At 41.1% G+C, this 25217-nt stretch overlaps 1 protein-coding gene across 1 annotated transcript in view; it reads left to right on the forward strand.

The window, feature by feature from the left end:
• Positions 1-24232, forward strand: part of LOC105900851 (complement C3-like) — a 33347-nt gene extending 9115 nt beyond the window's left edge. Inside the window, exons 14-39 of the mRNA XM_031561795.2 lie at positions 226-355; positions 917-1105; positions 3240-3366; positions 7652-7740; positions 8209-8348; positions 8626-8838; positions 9391-9451; positions 10175-10261; positions 10608-10811; positions 11540-11615; positions 11851-12010; positions 12558-12653; positions 13883-14033; positions 14508-14671; positions 16263-16418; positions 17060-17119; positions 17328-17418; positions 18167-18215; positions 18633-18723; positions 19983-20072; positions 20467-20572; positions 21045-21134; positions 21400-21480; positions 21794-21877; positions 22977-23112; positions 23741-24232. Coding sequence (XP_031417655.2) covers positions 226-355; positions 917-1105; positions 3240-3366; positions 7652-7740; positions 8209-8348; positions 8626-8838; positions 9391-9451; positions 10175-10261; positions 10608-10811; positions 11540-11615; positions 11851-12010; positions 12558-12653; positions 13883-14033; positions 14508-14671; positions 16263-16418; positions 17060-17119; positions 17328-17418; positions 18167-18215; positions 18633-18723; positions 19983-20072; positions 20467-20572; positions 21045-21134; positions 21400-21480; positions 21794-21877; positions 22977-23112; positions 23741-23882 — 3063 coding nt within the window. The 3' untranslated portion in view covers positions 23883-24232. The remainder of the gene's footprint in view (positions 1-225; positions 356-916; positions 1106-3239; positions 3367-7651; positions 7741-8208; positions 8349-8625; positions 8839-9390; positions 9452-10174; positions 10262-10607; positions 10812-11539; positions 11616-11850; positions 12011-12557; positions 12654-13882; positions 14034-14507; positions 14672-16262; positions 16419-17059; positions 17120-17327; positions 17419-18166; positions 18216-18632; positions 18724-19982; positions 20073-20466; positions 20573-21044; positions 21135-21399; positions 21481-21793; positions 21878-22976; positions 23113-23740) is intronic.
• The last annotated feature ends 985 nt before the right edge of the window (positions 24233-25217 follow it).

Here is a 25217-nt window from a genome sequence, read left to right on the forward strand (position 1 = left end):
CTCTTCTTTCTTCTTCTTCGTTTTCCGACCCGTTGCTATAGCGCCACCAACATACTATAGCGCTACTGAAAACATAATTATGAATATTACATTCCATTTCTGCGAATAGATCCCCCTAAATCCTACACACTGGTCCCTTAAGTACTCTGCTGAATAACTATGTGCTGCCAGAGCTTGTGTATCTTTGTCCATTCCTTGATTTATTTGCCTACGAATTTTTTACAGATTTGGGATGTCGTCGAGAAGCATGACACAGGTTGTACGTCCGGCAGCGGCCATAACAGCATGTGGGTGTTCTATGACGCTGGCCTTGTCTTCCAATCCAGCTTAGCTGGGGGCACCGCTGAACGCTCAGGTAACTATGGTCAGGTACGCTCAGGTAAACTACTGTCAGGTACGTTCAGGTTTACTCCTGTCAGGTACGCTCAGGTTAACTCCTGTCAGGTACGCTCAGGTAAACTACTGTCAGGTATGCTCAGGTTAACTCCTGTCAGGTACGCTCAGGTAAACTACTGTCAGGTATGCTCAGGTAAACTCCTGTCAGGTACGGTCAGGTTAACTCCTGTCAGGTACGCTCAGGTAAACTACTGTCAGGTACGCTCAGGTTAATTCCTGTCAGGTACGCTCAGGTAAACAACTGTCAGGTACGCTCAGGTAAACTACTGTCAGGTACGCTCAGGTTAACTCCTGTCAGGTATGCTCAGGTAAACTATTGTCCTCTGCCGATATACTAATATTCACCAGACATTCACATGTACACTTGCAATCATGAAATTCTATTCATCCTCACATTATGTGTATTTATTTGCCAAATGCTTTCATCTGAAGCATCATACACATCACAAGGATGCTCTTTGCTCACCTCTTTATCCTCCTGTTTTCTTTTTGGGCTTGGGTGTATGATTGCTGACTCCAGGTATCACATGCACCCGCCCTCCCCCTCCCAAAAAAAAGCAGGACATCATTAGGTTGTACCGAAGGCCGGTCATGGTAATGCGTATGGAGAGGCCCATGGTCCATGCTGCACGAGTGGAGGCCTACGCTAAAACAGTGGAGGTGCCCAAAATGGAGGCTGTGGAACTGGAGGAGCCCTCCCTTCCAGATGGTGAGACACAATACCATGGAACAGTATTTAAGACAAAGCCCATTCCATGGCCCTGTTCCAATACCTCATTTAACCGCTAGGAGGGGGGGGGGGGGCACGTCTGATCCAACGGGTTAATACCTTCAAAAGGTGCAGTCCGGATTCTTATCCAAAACAAATTGCGAATTGCTCCTCATGGTCCTCAAGCTGTCAGTTCACTGTTTGTGCTCAACAAGACTCTAGTGTTACAGCCCTGGCTGTGTAAATGGGGAAACAAATGGGACATCCCAATGGCAAACATAAATTATCCCAGCCAATCAACACAGTGCTACATGAGTACAGAAGGAAGGGTGGGTGGTGGGGGCAATTTGGGTGGCTATTAGAGGGGGGGGGGGGTCATTTCATTAGCTATTAAGCTCAAATACCTTTCACGAAACAGACTCGGGTACTTATGTGTGTTTTGTGTGTTTATATATGTATGTTCGTGTAGGTCAGTGTGTGTTGGTGTGTGTGAGTAGGATAAACTAAACCCATAGAATCCGTTATACTGACCTTATATTGGCTGGGTAAGTTTATTTCTAGTTTATTCTTGACTCCATGCATATGGGCCATTCTACCGAAGTGGTGCAAAGTCAGGTTGGAAATATTTAGAAAATGTGTATGTTTTATTCCCAAAACTTTGTCCGTTTGTATATTGAACCATATCTAAAGCACACATTTCTAGTAAAAGAACCGTAACATTTTTATGTTGTATTTTCAGAATGTGTTGGAATGTTTTTCCTCTCCCAAAAATTGTCACTACCGAAACATAGTAATACACTATGGTAAAAGAGTATTATATTATTATTAACCTGTTCAGATTGTGTTTCCTTCCCTTCTCTGAAGAGGTTTTCACAATGAAATCAATAAAAATGAAATTTTTACCAAATTTCAAAGTTCAATTTATACAATTCATCTTACCGTTCCATTTTGTCAATACCGAAACGATCATGTCACTACCGAAACTTTACCATATGTTTTGGTAGTGTGACTGTTTCGGTAGTGACTGTTTCGGTAGTGACAATTCTAGCTAACTTTGAGCATAAATAAATAATTCTAGCAAGTACATGGCTAGCAAACAAATCTTTGAAGAGGTGTACACACAAACAAACATAATACTTTGCATAAAACCCCAAAAAGTTTACTTAATTGAAGAAAAATATGTGTTCGGTAGTGACCATTCTTAAGGTTACACACTGATTTTCAGACTTTGGAACACAGTATGGGATCTAGCTACTTACCATTCAGCCATGAGGGACAGGGATGCAGTATCACTGCCTGGTTATAAATGCAGGGGTCTGGCTAAAAACCAGGCTCAGCCAATGGACTAAAACTCCTGTGTTTTGGTAGTGACATGAAAACTATGGACATGATTTTTTGAGCATAGTTTTTTTTTTTTTTAATTAAACCCACAATAAATCTAAATCTTCCAAGTTCTGTTTAAACTTAATCATAAAGATCTTTGAAATTAGATCATTGAAAAAAATCAAAAAAAATGTATTAAGTATAAGTGTAAGTATAAGTGTTATTTACAGAAATTGAAATTTAGATGTCAGGGTTCGGGATAGCTACTTCCCAATAGAAAGTACCCTATAAATGATGATTTTGTATATATTTAGCTTATCCCTATCTCATTTAATGTATTGGGTTTAAATAGACCATAAAATATTCTTAGTAAATATCTATGTCTGAATACCTAATTGTTTTGTAAATAGTTTTTCTCGTTGTGGGACCACACTTTGCACCAATTCGGTAGAATGGCCCATATACAGTATCTACTCCATGTTTCCTTAAAAAATCGTAAGTGTATCTGGTTCAGTTAGTGTGTGTGTGTGTGTGTGTGTTTGAGAGTGTGTGTGTGTGTTTGAGAGTGTGAGTCTGTGTGTGTGTGTATGTGTGTGTGTGTGTGTGTGTGTGTGTGTATGTGTTTGAGAGTGTGAGTCTCTGTGTGTGTGTGTGTGTGTGTGTGTGTGTGTGTGTGTGTGTGTTTGAGAGTGTGAGTCTGTGTGTGTGTGTGTGTGTGTGTGTGTGTGTGTGTGTGTGTGTGAGTCTGTGTGCGTGTGTGTGTGTCTGAGTGTGTGAAATTACATTTATGTTCTCCTCCATCTGGACACAGCTGAGGAGGAGGAGGACGATGAGCTGTACATCGAGTCAGAGGAGATCGTATCTAGGTCCCAGTTCCCAGAGAGCTGGTTATGGGAGGAGAACGACCTTCCTGAGTGCCCCGCAGACAACAAACACTGGTGAGAACAACATCATCTCTCTGTTGACAGAAAACAACGAGAACCATAATAATATTAACAATAATATCACTAATAATTATAATAATAATAATAATAATCATAATCTAGGGTTAGTAATAATACAGATAGCCTAAGCCACAGTGGTGACAGCAGGTCCCAGCCTGACACCTTTGAGAATTGAGATTTTGAGAAAACAACAATAACTATACTACAGTTTTTCTCAATTGCTAACACACATTTTTTGAAAGCATGCCTCGTTTCCTCAAAACTCTAAACACAAATCCCAAAACAACTCACACAAAATGCAAAACCCTTTATACTGTACATCCTGCAAAAGGCAACTTTGCTCTCAAAACAGTGTTATGTCACCTCAAAAGGGTACTTTGTTTTCTAATGACAAACACAGCCCATTATATGAGTAGACATTCTAAGCATCGATTGAACACTGATGTGCTCAATGGAAAACACTACTATGAAATGGGAAAACACCAGTATGAAGGCCTTATCAGGAACATTATGTTACTATACGCTTACTCCTGTAGTAAAATATAACTGTATAATGTTTTTACGCAAATATAAAAGAACACACAAATATACAGTAACAACTAAGATATTTCTTTATTTTTTCCAAAAGTGCTGTAGCCTATACATCACAGCAAACACAAATGAATGTGTAAATGATTTGCACAGAACAAACAATAGGATATAGGCCAGTACAGTCAACAAAAAAAAGAAAGAAAAATGTAAAATAAAAAGGACAAAAAACTACTGCATCCTGTTCTAGCTCAAGACAATATTGACAATGTGCTATCAGAAATAGACCTACACAGTGTTGTGAATGTTGTTGCATTTTGTGTGAGTGGTTTAGGGATTTGTGTTTAGAGTTTTGAGAAAACGAGGCATGCTTCATGTGTGTAAGCAATCGAGAAAAACTGTAACATTGGATTGGATTGCAATACAGTACAGTAATGTGTCAGTGCTGATAGGACGCAATCAGTTGTGGAAATGTATATGACTTGCACATAGTCATAGCATAACTGTTTGACTGTCGGAGTTTCTGACAAAAGGCACCCTGTACACCTGCTTTATTCTCAAGGTGTTCCGCCTTAGAACACAATCCACTGTGGCTAGGCTCACTGTATTGATGTTTAGGAATTAGTCATGGTCATCAATGGTTGCACTTTGTATTTGTTTACGTAATTTTACAGATACAGTACAATGGAAAATACAAGAATACTATGCTCCTGATAAAGCATTCAAACTAGTGTTTTCCTGTCATAGTAGTGTTTCTTACCTATTCCCTCTTCTGAATGTCCAGAGAATGGATGCAACTGAGAAGCGGCTTATATTTGGTTGAACCCTCTGGCCAGCCTCCTGCATGGTCAAACCATGGTTGACCACAGGGTTGACCACAGTGGCCCCGAATCTCATCAGAGATAATGGCTCTCCTTCTTGCTCTTTCTCTTCATCCTCTTCCTCCTCCTCCTCCTCCTCCTCCTCTTACTCTCACTCCTCTGCCTTTCTGATCACCTCACTTCAATGTTGCCATAAATTGTTCTCCAAACCAGGAGCTAACCTGTGGCCATTATATTGCTAAAGCTTTGATTTCAAATTGCACAACAGCCTTGGAAATGGAAGTTTTGCCAATTGAATAGCAGTGTGTTCTGTCTGAACACAAGGAGGTTTTGGCATTGATGAAGTGTGCAAAGTAGAGAGGATGGTGTTTAGTGTTTTGAAGAAAGTGTGGTTAACAATTGAAATTTGTGTCTAAAGCAGATAATTGTGTGTTGTGAGTTGAAGAAAGTGCGGTTAACAATTGAAATCTGTGTCTAAAGCACATAATTGTGCTTATAGTTTAGCAGAATTGGTTTAGGGAGTTGGCACATGAGTTACAGGTTGTGGTCATTGTGCCATAAGTTCCAGTTTTTGAATGTAATCAATCGAGAAAAACTGTAATACAAATAATAATACAAATAATAATAATCATAATCATAATCATCATAATTGCCCTGAACAATGACATACTGTAATACTGTTCATTCTGTAACCTATTTGAATAGGATGAGATGGTAAGCAATGTGGCAGGGGTGAGAGTGGGGTCTAAAAGGATATCCTCACAGGTGATGGTGACAGGTGTGACAGGTGTGGCAGGTGTGGCAGGAGTGAGAGTGGGGTTGTAAAGGATATCCTCACAGGTGTGAGAGGAGTGAGAGTGAGGTTGTAAAGGATATCCTCACAGGTGTGAGAGGAGTGAGAGTGGGGTTGTAAAGGATATCCTCACAGGTGTGGAGGAGTGAGAGTGGGGTTGTAAAGGATATCCTCACAGGTGTGAGAGGAGTGAGAGTGGGGTTGTAAAGGATATCCTCACAGGTGTGGCAGGAGTGAGAGTGGGGTTGTAAAGGATATCCTCACAGGTGTGAGAAGAGTGAGAGTGGGGTTGTAAAGGATATCCTCACAGGTGTGAGAGGAGTGAGAGTGGGGTTGTAAAGGATATCCTCACAGGTGTGAGAGGAGTGAGAGTGGGGTTGTAAAGGATATCCTCACAGGTGTGAGAGGAGTGAGAGTGGGTTTGTAAAGGATATCTTCACAGGTGTGGCAGGAGTGAGAGTGGGGTTGTAAAGGATATCTTCACAGGTGTGGAAAGACTGAAAGTGGGTTTGTAAAGGATATCCTCACAGGTGTGAGAGGAGTGAGAGTGGGGTTGTAAAGGATATCTTCACAGGTGTGGAAAGACTGAAAGTGGGGTTGTAAAGGATATCCTCGCAGGTGTGAGAGGAGTGAGAGTGGGGTTGTAAAGGATATCCTCACAGGTGTGGAAAGACTGAAAGTGGGGTTGTAAAGGATATCCTCACAGGTGTGAGAGGAGTGAGAGTGGGGTTGTAAAGGATATCCTCACAGGTGTGAGAGGAGTGAGAGTGGGGTTGTAAAGGATATCCTCACAGGTGTGAGAGGAGTGAGATTGGGGTTGTAAAGGATATCCTCACAGGTGTGAGAGGAGTGAGAGTGGGGTTGTAAAGGATATCCTCACAGGTGTGAGAGGAGTGAGAGTGGGGTTGTAAAGGATATCCTCACAGGTGTGAGAGGAGTGAGATTGGGGTTGTAAAGGATATCCTCACAGGTGTGAGAGGAGTGAGAGTGGGGTTGTAAAGGTTATCCTCACAGGTGTGGCAGGAGTGAGAGTGGGGTTGTAAAGGTTATCCTCACAGGTGTGGCAGGAGTGAGAGTGGGGTTGTAAAGGATATCCTCACAGGTGTGGCAGGAGTGAGAGTGGGGTTGTAAAGGTTATCCTCACAGGTGTGAGAGGAGTGAGAGTGGGGTTGTAAAGGATATCCTCACAGGTGTGGCAGGAGTGAGAGTGGGGTTGTAAAGGATATCCTCACAGGTGTGAGAGGAGTGAGAGTGGGGTTGTAAAGGATATCCAAACAGGTGTGAGAGGAGTGAGAGTGGGGTTGTAAAGGATATCCTCACAGGTGTGGCAGGAGTGAGAGTGGGGTTGTAAAGGATATCCAAACAGGTGTGATTTGGCCCACAGAGTAATTGAGTTTGAAGACATCAGATTGTCTCTGTTTTGTTTGCAGCCAAGTTGGACCAGAAAGGCTTTTTGTGCACGATAATTGGTACACTCACCTGTGTTCACGCTAGATGTTAATGTATACATTCCAGTAGTAGTAATACTAGTATACTGTCGATATTATTATTATTATTATTATTATTATTATTATTATTTGTACACTCACCTGTGTTCACGCTACATGGTAATGCGTACATTTTGCGATTCCCCCTACTCCGTTTGCACCCTCTCCTAACTCGAAAACTGTGAAATGTGACGTTATAAAATGACGGCCTGCCATTCTACATGTTAATGCGTACATTCCAGTAATAGTAGTAGTAGTATACTGTCATTATTATTATTATTATCATTATTATCATTATTTGTACACTTACCTGTGTTCACGCTACATGGTAATGCGTACATTCCGCGATTCCCCCTACTCCGTTTGCACCCTCTCCTAACTCGAAAACTGTGAAATGTGACGTTATAAAATTACGGCCTGCCATTCTGCTCTCTCGCTTTTAATGTCATGCAATTCAATGGTTAAAGTACATCAAATGCGGAGCGATAACTAGCGATGAAGAGTCTGAGTGAGGTTGTTCCGGGACATCCTCACTCGTGAAATGCGTCTTGTCCAATCAGAAATTACTAAATTGTTACAATAAAAATAATAATGAGAAAAAAAATGAAACCAAATAGATAAATGAAAATCATCCTTTTCTTCCCTGACAGCACGACCACCTCCATGATGAAGACAAGTTTCATGACAGACTCCATCACCAGTTGGCAGGTCATGTCGATTGGCATCTCAAAAACTCATGGTGGGTCAGCTGGGTCCTTATCTATCAGACACACACACACACACACACAGACACACACACAAACACACACACACACACACACACACACACACACACACACACACACACACACACACACACACACACACACAAACTCATGGTGGGTCAGCTGGGTCCTTCTCTATCAGACACCACAGTTTGAAAGGGTTTGACAGTGTCAACGTTTTCATATGGGCTAACTTTACATACGTATGAGCAACAGCACAAGAAGACATTAAGCAAGTTAAGTTAATTGTCTTCTTATAGAACTGTTTTCTGTCTTGTCTTGTCTTGTCTTGTCTTGTCTTGTCTTGTCTTGTTTGATTTTGTACAAGGTCAGCAATCAAAACGGGAAAACTCCTTCATTTTGTCTCTACATAACTTGTACATAACACGCATATGTTAATCCTGTATGACAGAAAAGTTGTCATGCGTTGTACTGTATTTTAGGAATATGTGTCGCAGAACCCTATGAAATGGTGGTGAAAAAAGACTTCTTCGTCGACCTGAAGCTGCCCTACTCTGCTGTCCGTAACGAGCAGATCGAAATCAAAGCCATCCTGTATAACTACATAAACATGAAAATGACGGTAAAAGAAAGCTCCACAGTCACCCCAAAATCCCTTCAAAGAAATAAAGAGTCCTTTAGTGGATTTATTTATGTATTTATTAATTTATTCATTCATTAATGTATTCGTCTCAAGGCCAAAAAACATCAAATACCAAGAATATTTACCTGCTGTCCATCACACAGCTTGTTAATATCTAAAGATTGTGCAGCATTTATTACTGTATCCTATAAGTGGCCTATCTATCCATTCTGCACTGAAATAAGCTGCATTTTGGTGATTCCTTCTACCCCCCCAGGTGCGCGTTGAGCTTATGGAGACCAATGACGTGTGTAGCGTGGCCACCAAGAAGGGCAAGTACCGCTCCGTCATCAAGATGGACCCCATGACGTCACAAGCAGTTCCCTTTGTCATCATCCCCATGAAGCTGGGCAAACACACCATCGAGGTGAAGGCTGCCGTGCAGGACGAGATCATGACCGACGGTGTCAAGAAAGACCTGCTTGTGGTGGTGAGTGTCGGAAATAAATAAATGATCATAAATATTTCCATGATAAAATAACTACAGAAAGAAACACATTAAGAAATAGGGAATGAAAGTGAAATGAAATAAAGAAATTAGGGCTGTGAAGTGATTACATTTTTTTTTTATGGTTTAAGATTAATTAATCTAATTTAATCGCATATATCAATATATCTGGTGTCTGTCTTAAGTATGGTTGATAAAAATGGGTCAAGTTTCTATTTACTGCCAATGATGTTTTCAATCACACTGAAGCAATTGTAACTGCTTACTGAGGTACAGTGATTCCTAGTCAAAGCATTATATTTGGCTCCCGCCAATGTGAATCTTTTGCTCCCTTTTTGGTGTCGTAAAGATGCCGGATTTTGGACACAATTGTCTTTCTCGATAAATGTACATTTTCAACTGGGCCAAGCAACGTTTTTTGTCATCTGCATCTAGCAGCTTTCGAAGCTGTGGATGGTTTATGTTATGTTGAAATGGTGAAATTTGTAATATTAATAAAATAAAAAATTATATTTTATTAATTTCCTTATACAGGCTGAAGGAATACGGTCAGAGATGCAGGTGGCTAAAGTAATACTAAACCCTTCCAAGCATGGTGAGTCCATGATCATGACCTGATGACTACATCTTATACGAAACACACTAGACTAGAACTCTAGACATCTTAAACGCGACATAGACATTGCAGAATTCTGAACTCTAGACTGTAGGTAGTACAGTACTACAGTACTATAACTACGTCCTATAGAAAGTAGTCAAAGTATCAATACAGAATACTTAAATCTAGACTGTAGGAAGAACTATAACCATACAGGGGCATCCCTCTCTACCTTCAAGAAGCTTCTGAAGACCCAATCTTCAGAGAGCACCTCCCTTCCTAACTGGCACCTTGACTAGCGCTTAACTTGCACTTCAGCAGTTACATTCCTGCACTTCTTTTTCCTTTCTAGGTCGTTTTTCTAATTCTTATGTAAAGTAGTATTTATTGTTACACCATGTTTTTATTGCTCTTAGCTTGACTGTTCTCTTCCTTGATTTTGTAAGCAATAGTAAATAGCTCACTAAGTCTATGATGATGATAGTGACATAATTGTATCCTGTTCTAATCTATACAGGAAGGTTGAAGAACAGTATGGTTACAAAGGCAATTGATGTATTAATAATGCAAAGAAACATGAAATATAACATATATGTTATTATTATACTTATATCATTATTATATATTACGTTATTATTTACATATAATATATAAAATAATAACAATGCAAAGAAACATTTGACATTGGTACAAAAAAGCCTTTGACTGTGATCAATTTAGGTGGAACTCAAGTAAAGGACATCCTCAGCCAAATGCCCCGCAAGCAGGTGCCAGGCACTCCTGCTCATACGTACTTCACAGTCTCAGGTAACACACCTCTCACCTGCTCATACGTACTTCACAGTCTCAGGTAACACACCGCACTATCTCATTTAACACACCTCATACCTGCCAGTCCCTCCTTCACAGTCACAGATAAAACACATCACACTTGCTAATAATTACTCAGGTAACACACTTCACACCTGCTAATAGTTGCTCAGGTAACACAAGTCACACCTGCTAGTCCCCCTAGTAACATCCTAGCAACCACTACCATAATGACTACCTATCTTTCTTCTTCTTATTAATACTTAATTAAGCAGCATCGGAGTAAGGATCTCACCGAAACAGTTTAGTTCTAAAGATGTAGACACAAATATGTGGTCTTCAGCCAATCAGATCAGCCAGACCATTGAGAAGGCCATCACTGGAGACGCCATGGGCTCCCTCATCGTGCAGCCCAGAGGCTGTGGAGAGCAGAACATGATCACCATGACGCTTCCCCTCATCGCCACCCACTACCTCGACACCACTGCCCAGTGGGAGAATGTGGGGCTGGAGAAGAGAGACACAGCTGTCAAATACATCAACATGGGTAAGTCAAGACTATTCAAAATATAAACATTTGTGAGTCACAGAGACAGACATCATGACTATTCAAAATATAAACATTAGTGAGTCACAGACACAGACTATCAAATACATCAACATGGGTAACTCATGACTATTCAAAATATAAACATTACTGAGTGACAGACTATCAAATACATCAACATGGGTAACTCATGACTATTCAAAATATAAACATTACTGAGTGACAGACTATCAAATACATCAACATGGGTTCAAAATATAAACATTAGTGATTCCAGGGGTGAATCAACCCAATCATAATTAACTTCCTGCATTTTTACACTTACTTTAAATTGATAATATGTAAATAATATTAATTTTAAAGTACAATGTGTCTCACAATATTTGGGCAATAGTTTATGTTATGAGAGAAATGGCTACAATAAAGAAGTTCGGTCATCAACCCTCACGGTTGCAATGCCCATGGTGGATCACAGACAGAAACATGAATGTGTCAAATACAACAATATGGGTGAGTCACAGACTGCAAATAGGCCTATATCAACACAGGTGAGCGACAGATATCAAAAACATCGACATAATAGGAAGACCTAAAGATGCAGAAAGGGTGTATGTGTAAATATTTTTGTGTATATGTAAGTGTGTGTGTGTGTGTGTGTGTGTGTGTGTGTGTGTGTGTGTGTGTATAAGTATGACAGATATGTACGTGAAAGTCTTCATTCTCTGTAGGTTACCAGCAAGAGTTGGCCTTCCGTAAAGCAGATGGGGCATTTGCCGTTTGGGCAGACAAACCAGGCAGCGCCTGGTGAGTTGTGTTCACACATGACATTATAATAATGATATCATCACATGACATCAATAATACTGATGTTATTATATGAAAATGCTATGTATCTATCTATCTATCGATCGATCGATCAATCGTTTGATCTGTCTGTCTGTCTGTCTGTCTGTCTGTCTGTCTGTCTGTCTGTCTGTCTGTCTGTCTGTCTGTCTGTCTGTCTCTCTCTCAATATTTCTCTCCCCCACCAACCCTTTAGGCTCACAGCATTCGTGGCTAAGGTTTTTGCCATGGCCAGTGACATTATCAGCGTTGAGGAGAAAGTGATCTGTGACGCCCTCAAGTGGCTGGTGCTGAACTCCCAGCAGCCAGATGGCACCTTCAAGGAGACCTTCAACGTGTACCATGCAGAGATGGTGGTATGGGACACTGATGGTTAATTGACTGACTATTGCTTTGCGTAGACGTTCAGCAGTGTTATTTTTGAGATAGTTCACTAGCACTTTAAAGAGCTAACTTGGTGACCAACAGATGTTCCTTGCAAACAACAACAGCACTGTTGGCAAAGATAAAAAGCTTGCTAGCTCATGGATGTTTTGTTCCTGGAGTAGGAACCTTGTATAACCTTGGTATGAATATCTCTACTTCACGTGACCATATATATTCAAACTGAAAATGACTCATAGAAACTCAATACCTAAAAAACGTACATTGATAAAATGGTAAAACCCAACATAAACTCACTTTAAATCCTCTAGCCCCCACTCTAGTTTTGTCTACAATATACATTCAGGAGAAAAAACGAAATATATATAATACCATGGAGACAGCATTAAGAAAAAACATACGGTCTTGATCTAAAGTCTTTTTTATTTCAAAATTTGAAAATGTGTCATTTGTGTCATTCGTATTAACCCTAGTCTAAGCTACTTCTTTAAATGTGGTCAAACTGGGATGTGTTGCCAGGGTGACGTAAGAGGAAATGATGCAGATGCTTCCATGACGGCGTTTGTGCTGATCGCCATGCAGGAGGGCAGTAAGCAGTGCAGCAAGAGGGTCACTGTGAGCAACACACATGTACACACTCAACACACGTGTACACACTCAACACACATGTACACACTCAACACACATGTACACACTCAACACACATGTACACACTCAACACACTCAACACACGTGTACACACTCAACACACATGTACACACTCAACACACGTGTACACACTCAACACACTCAACACACGTGTACACACTCAACACACGTGTACACACGTGTACACACTCAACACACGTGTACACACTCAATATATACTCATTATACACTCAACACACATGTACACACTCAATACTCATTATACACTCAATACACATGTTCATACTCAACACACGTGTACACACTCAATATATACTTATTATACACTCAATACACATGTTCATACTCAACACACATGTACACACTCAATATACGCTCATTATACACTCAATACACATGTACACACTCAACACACATGTACACACTCAATATATATTCTCATTATACACTCAATACACATGTTCATGCTCAACACACATGTACACACTCAACACACATGTACACACTCAATATATACTCATTATACACTCAACACACATGTACACACTCAATACTCATTATACACTCAATACACATGTTCATACTCAACACACGTGTACACACTCAATATATACTTATTATACACTCAATACACATGTTCATACTCAACACACATGTACACACTCAATATACGCTCATTATACACTCAATACACATGTACACACTCAACACACATGTACACACTCAATATATATACTCATTATACACTCAATACACATGTTCATGCTCAACACACATGTACACACTCAACACACATGTACACACTCAATATACGCATACTCATTATACACTACACTATATATATATATACACTCAATATACAGTTTTATACTCATTTTATATATATATTTATACACTCATTATACACTCATTATGCATGTATACACTCCATATATACAGTATACTGTATATATACACAGTAACAGTAAGAACCAAAGGAGAGAGCAGAGGAGACGGAACACATTTACAGATATACCCTTACTGCAGAACAAGAACACGAGAGACAGACAGAGAGGCAATCACTGCATACATACATTGCCCTATGAAAAGGAGAGGGGTCAACCAGGAACTCATTGTTAATATGTTACATTAAATAAATAAATGTCATAAACAATTCTGAATATTTACATATTCACATGATTTTTTTGTCCCAAAAGAGTCTTCCAGGCAGTATAAAGAAAACCACTGAGTATCTGGAAGGTCGACTCAAGACTCTCACTAATCCCTATGCTGTTGCTATGGTTTCATATGCCCTTGCCAGCGTCGGCAAACTGAACCAGGAAGTCCTCTTCAAACATGCTTTCGAAGGTTGGTTGGGAAATATTTGCAGTTCATAGTTAACCCTTTTAGTATCACAGATTTCTTGTAGGCCTATGGATTTTACGCCCAAGATAGTTTGACATTTGAATTTTACATTGTTTGATATGAAGTTGATTTGATGTATGGATTTTACAATCAATGTGATTTTTATGTATGGATTTATCACCCAAGATGATTTGGTGTGATTTTACACACGGCAACTGTCTCAATCAGAGAATGAGATCAAATCACGACTGTCCAGTTGCTAGTCCACATCTGTAGATGCCATATTGCTCTTAGTATTATCAATATATCTATCAAATTTGCATAAATAGATTTATTTACAATTAACCAAACAACCAATCGATGTAAATTAATAAACAATTCTCCTTGTGTGCATATTTGCTGATTTCTCAAATCATGACACCATGGTATATTAATTGAAAAGTATTTCAAGACACCTGAATATACATCTCCTTTTAGATCGCACTCACTGGCCTGTCAAGAGCAACCATCTCTTCACTCTGGAGGCCACAGCCTATGCCCTGCTGGCCCTGGTCAAGGCCAGGGAGTTTGAGAAGGCAGGGCCCATCGTGAGCTGGCTGAACGAGCAACAGTTTTATGGAGGAGGTTACGGATCCACACAGGTACAATACTGGGCAAAAAGGAGTGAGTGTGTCTGTGTATCAGTAAGTGTATGCCTGCATCGATGTGTGTGAGTGAGTTGGTAAGTATATCTTTGTGTGTGTGCTTGCGTGTCTGTGTCTTTGTGTATATACAGTGGGGAAAATAAGTATTTGAACCTCTGCCGATTTCGCAAGTTTGGCCACTTGCAAAGAAATGTGTGATCTATAATTGTAATGGTATGTGTATTTTAACAGTGAGAAACAGAATATCAACAAAAAAATCCAGAAAACTGCATTTTATAACATTTATGACTTTATTTGTATTTGATGCAGAAAATAAGTATTTAAACCCCCAAGCAAACAGCAAGAATTCTGGCTCCCAATGACCAGTTATGTGCCCAAGAAGCACACAGATTAGTCCCCATTAGGCCTAACAAGGTACACCTGATCTCAACTGGTGACGTGTATAAAAGAAACCTGTCCAAAGAATCATACTTCACACCTTCAACCTCACCACCATGGGCAAGACCAAAGAGTTGACCAAGGACGTCAGAGATAAGATAGTAGACCTGCACAAGGCTGGAATGGGTTACAAAACCATCGGCAAGCAGCTTGGTGAGAAGCAGACAACTATTGGTGCGATTATTCATAAATGGAAGCAACACCAAACAACTGTCCATCGCTCTAGGTCTGGGGCTCCATGCAAGATATCCCCTTGTGCGGTATCGGTGATCATCCGAAAGGTGCAGAATAACCCCGGAACTACACAGGGGGAGCTTGTGAATGATCTCAAGGCAGTTGGGACCACAGTCACCAAGAAAACCATAGGCAACACTCTACGCCGTAATGGTTTGAAGTACTGCAGAACTCGCAAGGTCACCCTGCTCAAGGAAGCACATGTACAGGGCCGTCTGAAGTTTGCCAATGAACACTTGAATGATTCTAAGGAGGATTGGGAGACAGGATGTGGTCAGATGAGACCAAAATCAAGCTCTTTGGCATCAACTCGACTTGCCGCGTTTGGAGGGGGAAGAATGCTGAATATGACACCATCCCCACCGTCAAGCATGGAGGTGGAAACATTATGCTTTGGGGCTGTTTCTCTGCCAAGGGTACAGGACGACTCCACTGCATCAAGGGGACTATGGATGTCTGTGCTTGCCAACAAGAGTTATTCCACCAAGTACTAAGTCATGTTTTGCAAGGGGTTCAAATACTTATTTTCTGCATCAAATGCAAATTAAGTCATAAATGTTATAAAATGCATTTTTCTGGATTTTTTTGTTGATATTCTATTTCTCACTGTTAAAATACACCTACCATTACAATTATAGATCACACATTTCTTTGCAAGTGGCCAAACGTGCGAAATCGGCAGGGGTTCAAATACTTATTTTCCCCACTGTATCTGTACGTTTGGTTTGTATTTGTATATGAATACATTTCTGGCACTAGTGACACCCTTCTCCTCTCCCCCTGTGTGTGTGTGTGTGTGTGTGTGTGTGTGTGTGTGTGTGTGTGTGTGTGTGTGTGTGTGTGTGTGTGCGTGTGCGTGTGCGTGTGTGCGCGTGTGCGCGTGTGCTCGTGTGTGCATGTGTGTGTGTGTCTCCAGTCCACCATCATGGTGTTCCAAGCTGTAGCGGAGTACAGCAGTCAGGTAAAGCAGCAGGATAAGAACCTCAACGTGGAAATCCAGGTGTCGGGACGGTCCAACCCCATCAGGTGGACCATAGACAACAGTAATGCGTACGTGACACGCTCAGACAAGGTACTTCTTCCTTCCGCTTCACTCTGTTTTAATGAAAGTTGCTTGTAAGCGTGTAAATAGAGCATGTCTGTGCCAGTAGATCTATTTAATCTATAAAATCCATAATCTGTGATCTATAGTCTAATCTGTCAAAACCTATACTGCCTGTCAATCGTTCATGTCCACACCTTGCTTGTCAGCACCCTGTTCTAGGTGAAGGCAATATCTTCATGTGTTGATATTTTGCGCTAGCCTGGTTTAAGCAGACCCAAGTTCACTTGGTGAATAGATAGGGTCTGGCCACTCTCCATTGGGGATTGTTTCCAGCCGTTGCATCCTAATGGGAGTAGAACTTTTGACTGGTACTGTATGTACATGTGCCGTTACTGTAGGTATATGTACCCATGCTGTTCCTCTTGCTGTTGATCAATACTTTAGTTATATGTACCCATGCTGTTCCTCTTGATGTTGATCAATAGTTTAGGTATGTGTACACATGCTGTTCCTCTTGATGTTGATCAATAGTTTAGGTATATGCACATGTGCTGTTCCTCTTGATGTTGGGCGTTACTGTAGGTATATGTACCCATGCTGTTCCTCTTGCTGTTGATCAATACTTTAGTTATATGTACCCATGCTGTTCCTCTTGCTGTTGTCCACAGGTGGATTTGAACCAGAACCTGACAGTCACTGCCACTGGTGCAGGCGAAGCAACAATGTCTGTAAGTTACTGTTTGTGTCATTAGAAAAAAAAAAAAGTCCAGCGCTGTTTGGACATGGTACACAAGATACTGGCAACTGACTATTGCTGACTGAGGATATAGTTTACATTCAGATGACGCTTTCATTCATCTGGAGACCTACTGCACCCTACTGATTTACCAGACTGGACTGCCTGAGTCATTAGTGTCCCCTTTGCTTCTCTCTAAGGTGATGACTCTGTACTATGCCATGCCTGAGGAAGTCACTGCAGAGTGTAAAAAGTTTGATTTAAAGGTGAAACTGGACAAGCAGGACAGTGGTAAGATGTTTATACATAATGTGTAGATAATAAACATAGGGGGATATGTATATACTCATAGAGATATATAAACTTTGGAGAATATGCATATACACATATCAATATATAATATTAAGGGGAATACTTATATACTCATAGATATATAAAGTTAGGGGAGTATGCATATACACATAGAGATATATAAACATATAGGAATATGCATGTTCATATAGAGGTGTATACAAATAGGGGAGTATGCACACAGAGATATATAAACTCAGGGGAAATCCAGGGGGTACCTGCTGTGTATAGAGATACAAAGATACTATAGAGATATAGAGTAAGGGATCCAGGGTATTGCACAATGTTAATTGGAAACATTAACTTCACTGGAAGTGAACATCTACAAGGTAAGTAACATATAATGTGCAAGGCCTATATAATACCTCACATATACTGTAATGAGTTCAGTTTGCATTTCAGAACCACAAGGTGTGTTTTACATACTGTATACATATACTATCATTCTCTGTAATATGAATCTGTTCTCAGTGGTCTGTAGTGGGTCTGCTGTACATGTGTATGTGCATGCTTTGTAATATGTTTCACTTACATGATATGGTTTTGTCATCCTTCTGAAAAATCTGTGTCAAATACAAGTATTTTTAACCCCCCTGTCCCCCCAAATTTCCTGGTATGAAATGCGCCATATGAATAAAGTTTGATTTAATTTTATGACAAAACAGAAAATGTGGTCTCTGTTTTCCAGTCACGTACCAGGGGGCCAAGGAATCATACATGCTCACCATTGATGTCCTGTGAGTCTAAAGTGCTAGTTTGTATCACCATTGATGTCCTCTAAAGTCTAAAGTGCTAGTCTTTATCACCACTGATGCCCTGTAAGTCTAAAGTGCTAGTTTTTAGTATGAATTTGATGATCTCAAAGATCCCGTTTTGAATACTCTGATACTCCAAAGTCACACCTGTATGGTCACAAAGTCACACCTGTAAGGTCACAAAGCCACACCTGTATGGTCACAAAATAGTACCAGGAGTCACTGTGTTCAGCCAAATTTACTGTATGAAATAATTTTTATCTAAAATCACTAGATCAGTGGTAGGCTTAAAACATATAAATGTGATGTATTATTATCATTATTATTTTATGACTACTATAATTATTTGGGGGGAAAGTACCTAGTAACTAGTAACTGAAGAATAACTGCCATCTCCAGGTACTTGTCAGAAGAACGACACTCCACCATGTCAATCCTGGACATCAGTATACTGACTGGATTTGTTGTGGATGAAACTGACCTCACCAAAGTATGTGGCCTGATGTGACCAGAAAGTGTTGCCTCAAAAGGGAGGATGGGTAGAAAGAGATGTTTTAAAAGGGGGGATGGGTAGAAAGAGATGTTTTAAAAGGGGGGATGGGTAGGAAGAGATGTTTTAAAAGGGAGGATGGGTAGAAAGAGATGTTTTAAAAGGGGGATGGTAGAAAGAGATGTTTTAAAAGGGAGGATGGGTAGAAAGAGATGTTTTAAAAGGGAGGATGGGTAGAAAGAGATGTTTTAAAAGGGAGGATGGGTAGAAAGAGATGTTTTAAAAGGGAGGATGGGTAGAAAGAGATGTTTTAAAAGGGAGGATGGGTAGAAAGAGATGTTTTAAAAGGGGGATGGTAGAAAGAGATGTTTTAAAGGCGGAATGGGTAGAAAGAGATGTTTTAAAAGGGGGATGGTAGAAAGAGATGTTTTAAAGGGGGAATGGGTAGAAAGAGATGTTTTAAAAGGGGGGATGGGTAGGAAGAGATGTTTTAAAAGGGAGGATGGGTAGAAAGAGATGTTTTAAAAGGGGGATGGTAGAAAGAGATGTTTTAAAAGGGAGGATGGGTAGAAAGAGATGTTTTAAAAGGGAGGATGGGTAGAAAGAGATGTTTTAAAAGGGGGATGGTAGAAAGAGATGTTTTAAAGGCGGAATGGGTAGAAAGAGATGTTTTAAAAGGGGGATGGTAGAAAGAGATGTTTTAAAGGCGGAATGGGTAGAAAGATATGTTTTAAAAGGGATGGGTAGAAAGAGATGTTTTAAAGGCGGAATGGGTAGAAAGAGATGTTTTAAAAGGGAGGTTGGGTAGAAAGAGATGTTTTAAAAGGGGGATGGGTAGAAAGAGATGTTTTAAAGGCGAAATGGGTAGAAAGAGATGTTTTAAAAGGGGGATGGTAGAAAGAGATGTTTTAAAGGCGGAATGGGTAGAAAGAGATGTTTTAAAAGGGGGATGGGTAGAAAGAGATGTTTTTAAAGGGGGATGTGTAGAAAGAGATGTTTTAAAGGCGGAATGGGTAGAAAGAGATGTTTTAAAGGGGAAGAGATCATTCAAAAGGGAGGATGGGTAGAAATTGTCTGTGGGATGAGTGTGCATGAGTAGGCCTATGTGTAAAGTTCTTTACTTTGGTGTTTGGATGGTTTTGACTGAGTGTGTGCGAGAGAGAAGAGAGGGATAGAGAGATAAAGAAAGAGAGGGTCAGAGAAAGAAAGAGTGAGAAATGTTTGTGAGCAAAAGGCCCCTGTATTCTGTCCATCCACAGATGTCCACGGGTGCAGACAGGTTCATCCAGAGATTTGAGATGGACAAGATGCTGTCTGAGAAGGGCTCCCTCATTCTTTACCTGGATCAGGTGTGTCATCTGTCTATCTATCTATCTATCTATCTATCTGTCTATCTATCTATCTATCTATCTGTATATCTGTCTGTCTGACTGACCGTCCCTCTCTCTCCCTCACTCTCTCACTCACTCACTCACTCACTCACTCTCTCACTTTCTCTCTCTCTCTTACTCATCCTCTCACTCACTCACTCACTCACTCACTCTCCCACTCTCTCTCTCTCCCACTCACTCTCCCACTCTCTCTCTCTCCCACTCACTCTCCCACTCACTCTCTCTCCCACTCTCTCTCTCACTCACTCACTCACTCACTCACTTTCTCTCTCTCTTTCTCTCACTTGCTCTCTCTCTCGCTCTCTCTCTCTCTCTCTCTCTCTCTCTCTCTCTCTCTTTCTCTCTCTCTCAGGTTTCTCGTACTACTCCAGGCACAGTAGCCTTCAGAATCCACAAGGTGATGGAGGTGGGTCTTTTACAGCCGGCTGCTGTTACTGTGTATGAGTACCTTGACATGGGTAAGGAAAGACACACACAAACACACACTTAAACACATAAACGTACAGACACTACGTGAAGTTACACACTCATTCACACACACACACAAACACACACGTACAGACACTAAATTAAGTTACACAGACATTCACACGTGTCCTCATATCCTCATGCATTCCTATTCACAGTCACACACACACACACACACACAGTCACACACTCATTCACACACACACACACACAAAACACACACATACAGGCACTAAATTAAGTTACACACACGTTCACACACACACACACACACACACACACACGTACAGACATTACATTTAGTAACACACACATTCTCTCACACACACACACACAGTCACACACACACACAGTCACACACACACAGTCACACACACACACAGTCACACACACACACACACACACACACACACACACACATCCTCATATCCTCATGCATTTCCTATTCACGTCCCTACGTAGGCAATCGCTGTGTGAAATTCTACCACCCTGTGAAGAATGCTGGAGAACTGAATAGAATCTGCCAGGAGGACCTGTGCCAGTGTGCTGAGGGTAACAACCACTGAATCATTAAAGCCTCATTATGTAGTTTTGAACCATTTTAAATCAACACTATGCTTTGTACTTAGTACCTAGTACTTAATAGTAGTTTGTACTTTGAACAATTTGAAGGTATTTTTTGGGGGTAGGTGGGTATTTTTATAATGCATCCTTATAATGGATCCACAGGATGAGAGTTGTAATGGCAGTTTGCTAGTGGTGGTAATATGGCACTGTGCCCAGTAGGGGGTGCTAACATGTCTTTCATGTGCTCCAGAGGGCTGCTGTGCAAAGAAGGCCGGGGAAATCAAGGACACGGACAGAGGACAGTCGGCCTGTGGACATGGCATGGACTACGGTATACACACTTATTTTTGTCTGTCTCTCTCTCTCTTTCTGTGTGTGTGAGTGTGATTGTGTGTATCTGTCTCTCTCTCTCTTTCTGTGTGTGTGAGTGTGATTGTGTGTGTCTGTCTCTCTCTCTCTCTTTCTGTGTGTGTGTGTGTGTCTCTCTCTCTCTTTCTCTTTTGTGTGTGTGTGTGTCTCTCTCTCTCTCTCTCTCTCTCTCTCTCTCTCTTTCTGTGTGTGTATGCGTGTGTGTGTGTGCTCCTCTCAGAATGAGGCCCATATGCAGTTTGACTGAATGGCTAATAATGGCCGTATCTCCTCAGCTTACAAAGTCACAGTGGAGAAGATGGACCTGACCCACCACACAGACGTCTACCACATGAAGGTCAACCAGGTCATCAAAGAGGGTATGGAAGCAGTAGTAGTAGTAGCAGAAGCACTAGTAGCAGTAGTAGTGATAGGTGAAAATTCATCCTAGTTACCTCAGGACTCCGGAGCTGCATATAAGTATATTTATTAGACAAACAACAATTGCAATCGGGCTCACTCCCAGCAGAAGGCTGAAAGTGAAGCAATGATAAACACATTGCACAAGGTTTATATAGACAGAAGTTTAGCGTTCAGCAAGGAAAACCATGTGGTGGATTTCCCACGTCTGAGGCAAGGGTGGAAGTTTTGCACAAGGTCGGAAGAAGCACAGTTCGTCCCTTATTATCACTTCTGGTCTAAACATGCTCTTGTACATATGCAGACTAAGTGGCACCTAATTATCTAAGTTACACACACGCAGAAACACAGAAAAGCCATGTTCCTGCTTTCATAAGCACATGATTCATACAAGGAATATATTAATACAAGGCACTTGATTCATATATTCTTAAGTCATTAACAGTGCTTGGAAATTATCTCCATGAAGTAGTAGTAGTAGTAGTAGTAGTAGTAGTAGTAGTAGTAGTAGTAGTAGTAGTAGTATTAGCAGTAGCAGCAGCAGCAGCAGCAGCAGCAGCAGCAGCAGCAGTAGTAGCAGTAGCAGCAGCAGCAGCAGCAGCAGTAGCAGTAGTAGTAGCAGTAGCAGTAGCAGTAGCAGTAGCAGTAGCAGTAGCAGCAGCAGCAGGAGTAGCAGCAGTAAAAGTAGTAGTAGAAGTAGTAGCAGTAATAATAGTAGTAGCAGTAGCAGTATTTGCTGCTTCATTTGTGAGCTGGATTTGTTTCCAACAGCACTAGTCTGAGCTGGTCTCATGGACACAGGATCATGGTTGGCAGTGGTGTATAGAAACAACCCTCATGTGGCCACATCCCTTGTGGTCATAAACCTCTTCTTGTAACACCCTCACACAACCAGTGATCTCTTAACACATTCACAACACTGACATGATTGACTGATGTTCAAATTGAATGACCTCCTCCCACCCTCTCTCTCTCTCTCTCTCTCTCTCTCTCTCTCTCTCTTTCTCTGTCTCTCTCTCTCTCTCTCTCTCTCTCTCTCTCTCTCTCTCTCGCCTCCAGGTTCTGACTTTGGTGTGGAGGGTCAAACGCGCGAGTTCATTGCCCATCCTAACTGCAGGACTAAGGTGGCGCTGCAGCAGGGGAAGACCTACCTGATTATGGGCCACAGGGATGACGTGGTGAATGCTGGGAGCAGGTGAGCGAATGCAGTGGAAACCGGGGTGAGGTGTCTCACTGTACCAGCAGAGGGCAACAGAGAGTCAGATCTTAGATAACAATGGGGAGTCTGCAGATTACTCGAATAAAGGACGTGGATGACCATACGTGTGTGTGTGTGTATTTGTCTGTGTGTATATATGTCTATATGTATGTGTATAGAAACGTTTCAATATCTGTGTGTGAGCATGGTTTGAATGTGTGTGTGTCTGTGTGATTTTGTATGTATATATGTATATATATATATATATATATATATATATATATATATATATATATATATATATATATGTGTGTATGTGTATACAAATGTTTCAATATATGTGTATGTGAGCATGGTTTGAATGTGTGTGCATCGGTGTGTGTGTGTGTGTATATGTGTATACAAATGTTTCAATATCTGTTTGTGAGCATGGTTTGAATGTGTGTGCATCTCTCTGTGTGTGCGCGTGTGTGTGTGTGTGTGTGTGTGTGTGTGTGTGTGTGTGTGTGTGTGTGTGTGTGTGTGTGTGTGTGTGTGTGTATGTAAATGTCTATACAAATGTTTCAATATCCGTGTGTGAGCATGATTTGAATATGTGTGTGTGTTTATGCGTGTGTTTCCACAGCTTCAAGTACCTGCTTGGCCATGCCACCTGGTTGGAATACTGGCCAACCGAAGAAGAGGGACAATCCCCAGACTATGCAGACACGTTTGTTAGCATCGCTAATTTTGCATATGAGCTCAGCGCAACAGGATGCACCATGTGAAGAACTTCTTTCAGTTCAGTTTCACTGGCAATACATGTATCACATGTAACATCACACGTATCACACGTGTAGATGTTACGTCTGTCTATTGGTATTACACGTATCACACGTGTAGATGTTATAGCCTGCACATCTGTCTATTGGTAATACACAGTTGGAGGAGAGAAAAACACATTTCAAAAGCACACAGAAATCTGCTTGTAGTGTGCAGGAATTTGCCATTCTTTTGTTCAAAACTCCTCAATGTTGCTTTAATCCCACTAGCAGATTGTGTGGTGGGGACACAGTATTTGTCCCAGTATTTTTTCTTTTCAACATTTGGAGCTTAAATAAACAGAACTTGAAAAGTGCCCTCATTGTTATTCTCTTTCAATTCCACCGGGTCAGACTCAAGTGCAGAAAGTGTAGGAAACATTATCTCTGTCTTTCTATCTCTCCTCTCACTCTCTGTCTTTCTATCTCTCCTCTAACTCTCTCTGTATTTCTATCTCTCCTCTTTCTCTCTGTCTTTCTATATGTCTTCTCACTCTCTGTCTTTATATTGCTCTCTGTTTTTCTATCTCTCCTCTCACTCTTTTTGTCTTTTTGTCTCGGTAGTAAGTACATACTGAGGGGGGTGTGTGTGTGTGTGTGTGTGTGTGTGTGAGAGAGAGTTGTGTTTGTGAGAGAGGGAGAGAGAGAGAGAGAGAGTGTTGTGTGTGTGTGTGTGAGAGAGAGATAGAGTGTTGTGTATGTGTGTGTGAGAGAGAGAGCGATAGAGAGAGAGATAGAGACAGGGACGTGCACAGGGGTGGGGGGGCTAAGGTTGCCCGTCTGCCCTCCTCGACTCAAGCTGCCCCTCCGAGGGAAAAAAAAAAGTTTTAAAATAGTATAACGACTGCAGAATTTCATGAAGGCCTAGATAAAAAAAAATTACCACCCAAAACATTTCATAAAGTAGCCTATGGGCAACGAGAGTGGAAGTGAGTAGGGGGAGGGTAAAGAAGCTAGTTTGGGAAAGCCCCCTACTCTGTTTACTGTAGCTGCGCTGCTGCACGCAACCGGCACCTGAGAGCCTGCATTTTTGCCTCGAGAGACGTCACGGTTGTCATGTGTGACTTAATCGATGCGCAACCGCTTTGACGTAGTAAGAAAAGGTGAGTTTGAAGTTGTAGAAATTAATTTGGTGTTCAACCAACCGAAAAGGGCACACGTCACCCCGCTACTCACTGAGCTCCACTGGCTGCCGGTAGCTGCTCGCATTAAGTTCAAGTCACTTATGCTTGCCTACAGAGTGCTTGCTGGTTCTGCTCCCACCTACCTAAATGCTCTTGTAAGGGCAAATGTCACACCCAG

Source organism: Clupea harengus, chromosome 24, assembly GCF_900700415.2.
Source record: "Clupea harengus chromosome 24, Ch_v2.0.2, whole genome shotgun sequence".
Lineage (NCBI taxonomy): Eukaryota > Metazoa > Chordata > Actinopteri > Clupeiformes > Clupeidae > Clupea > Clupea harengus.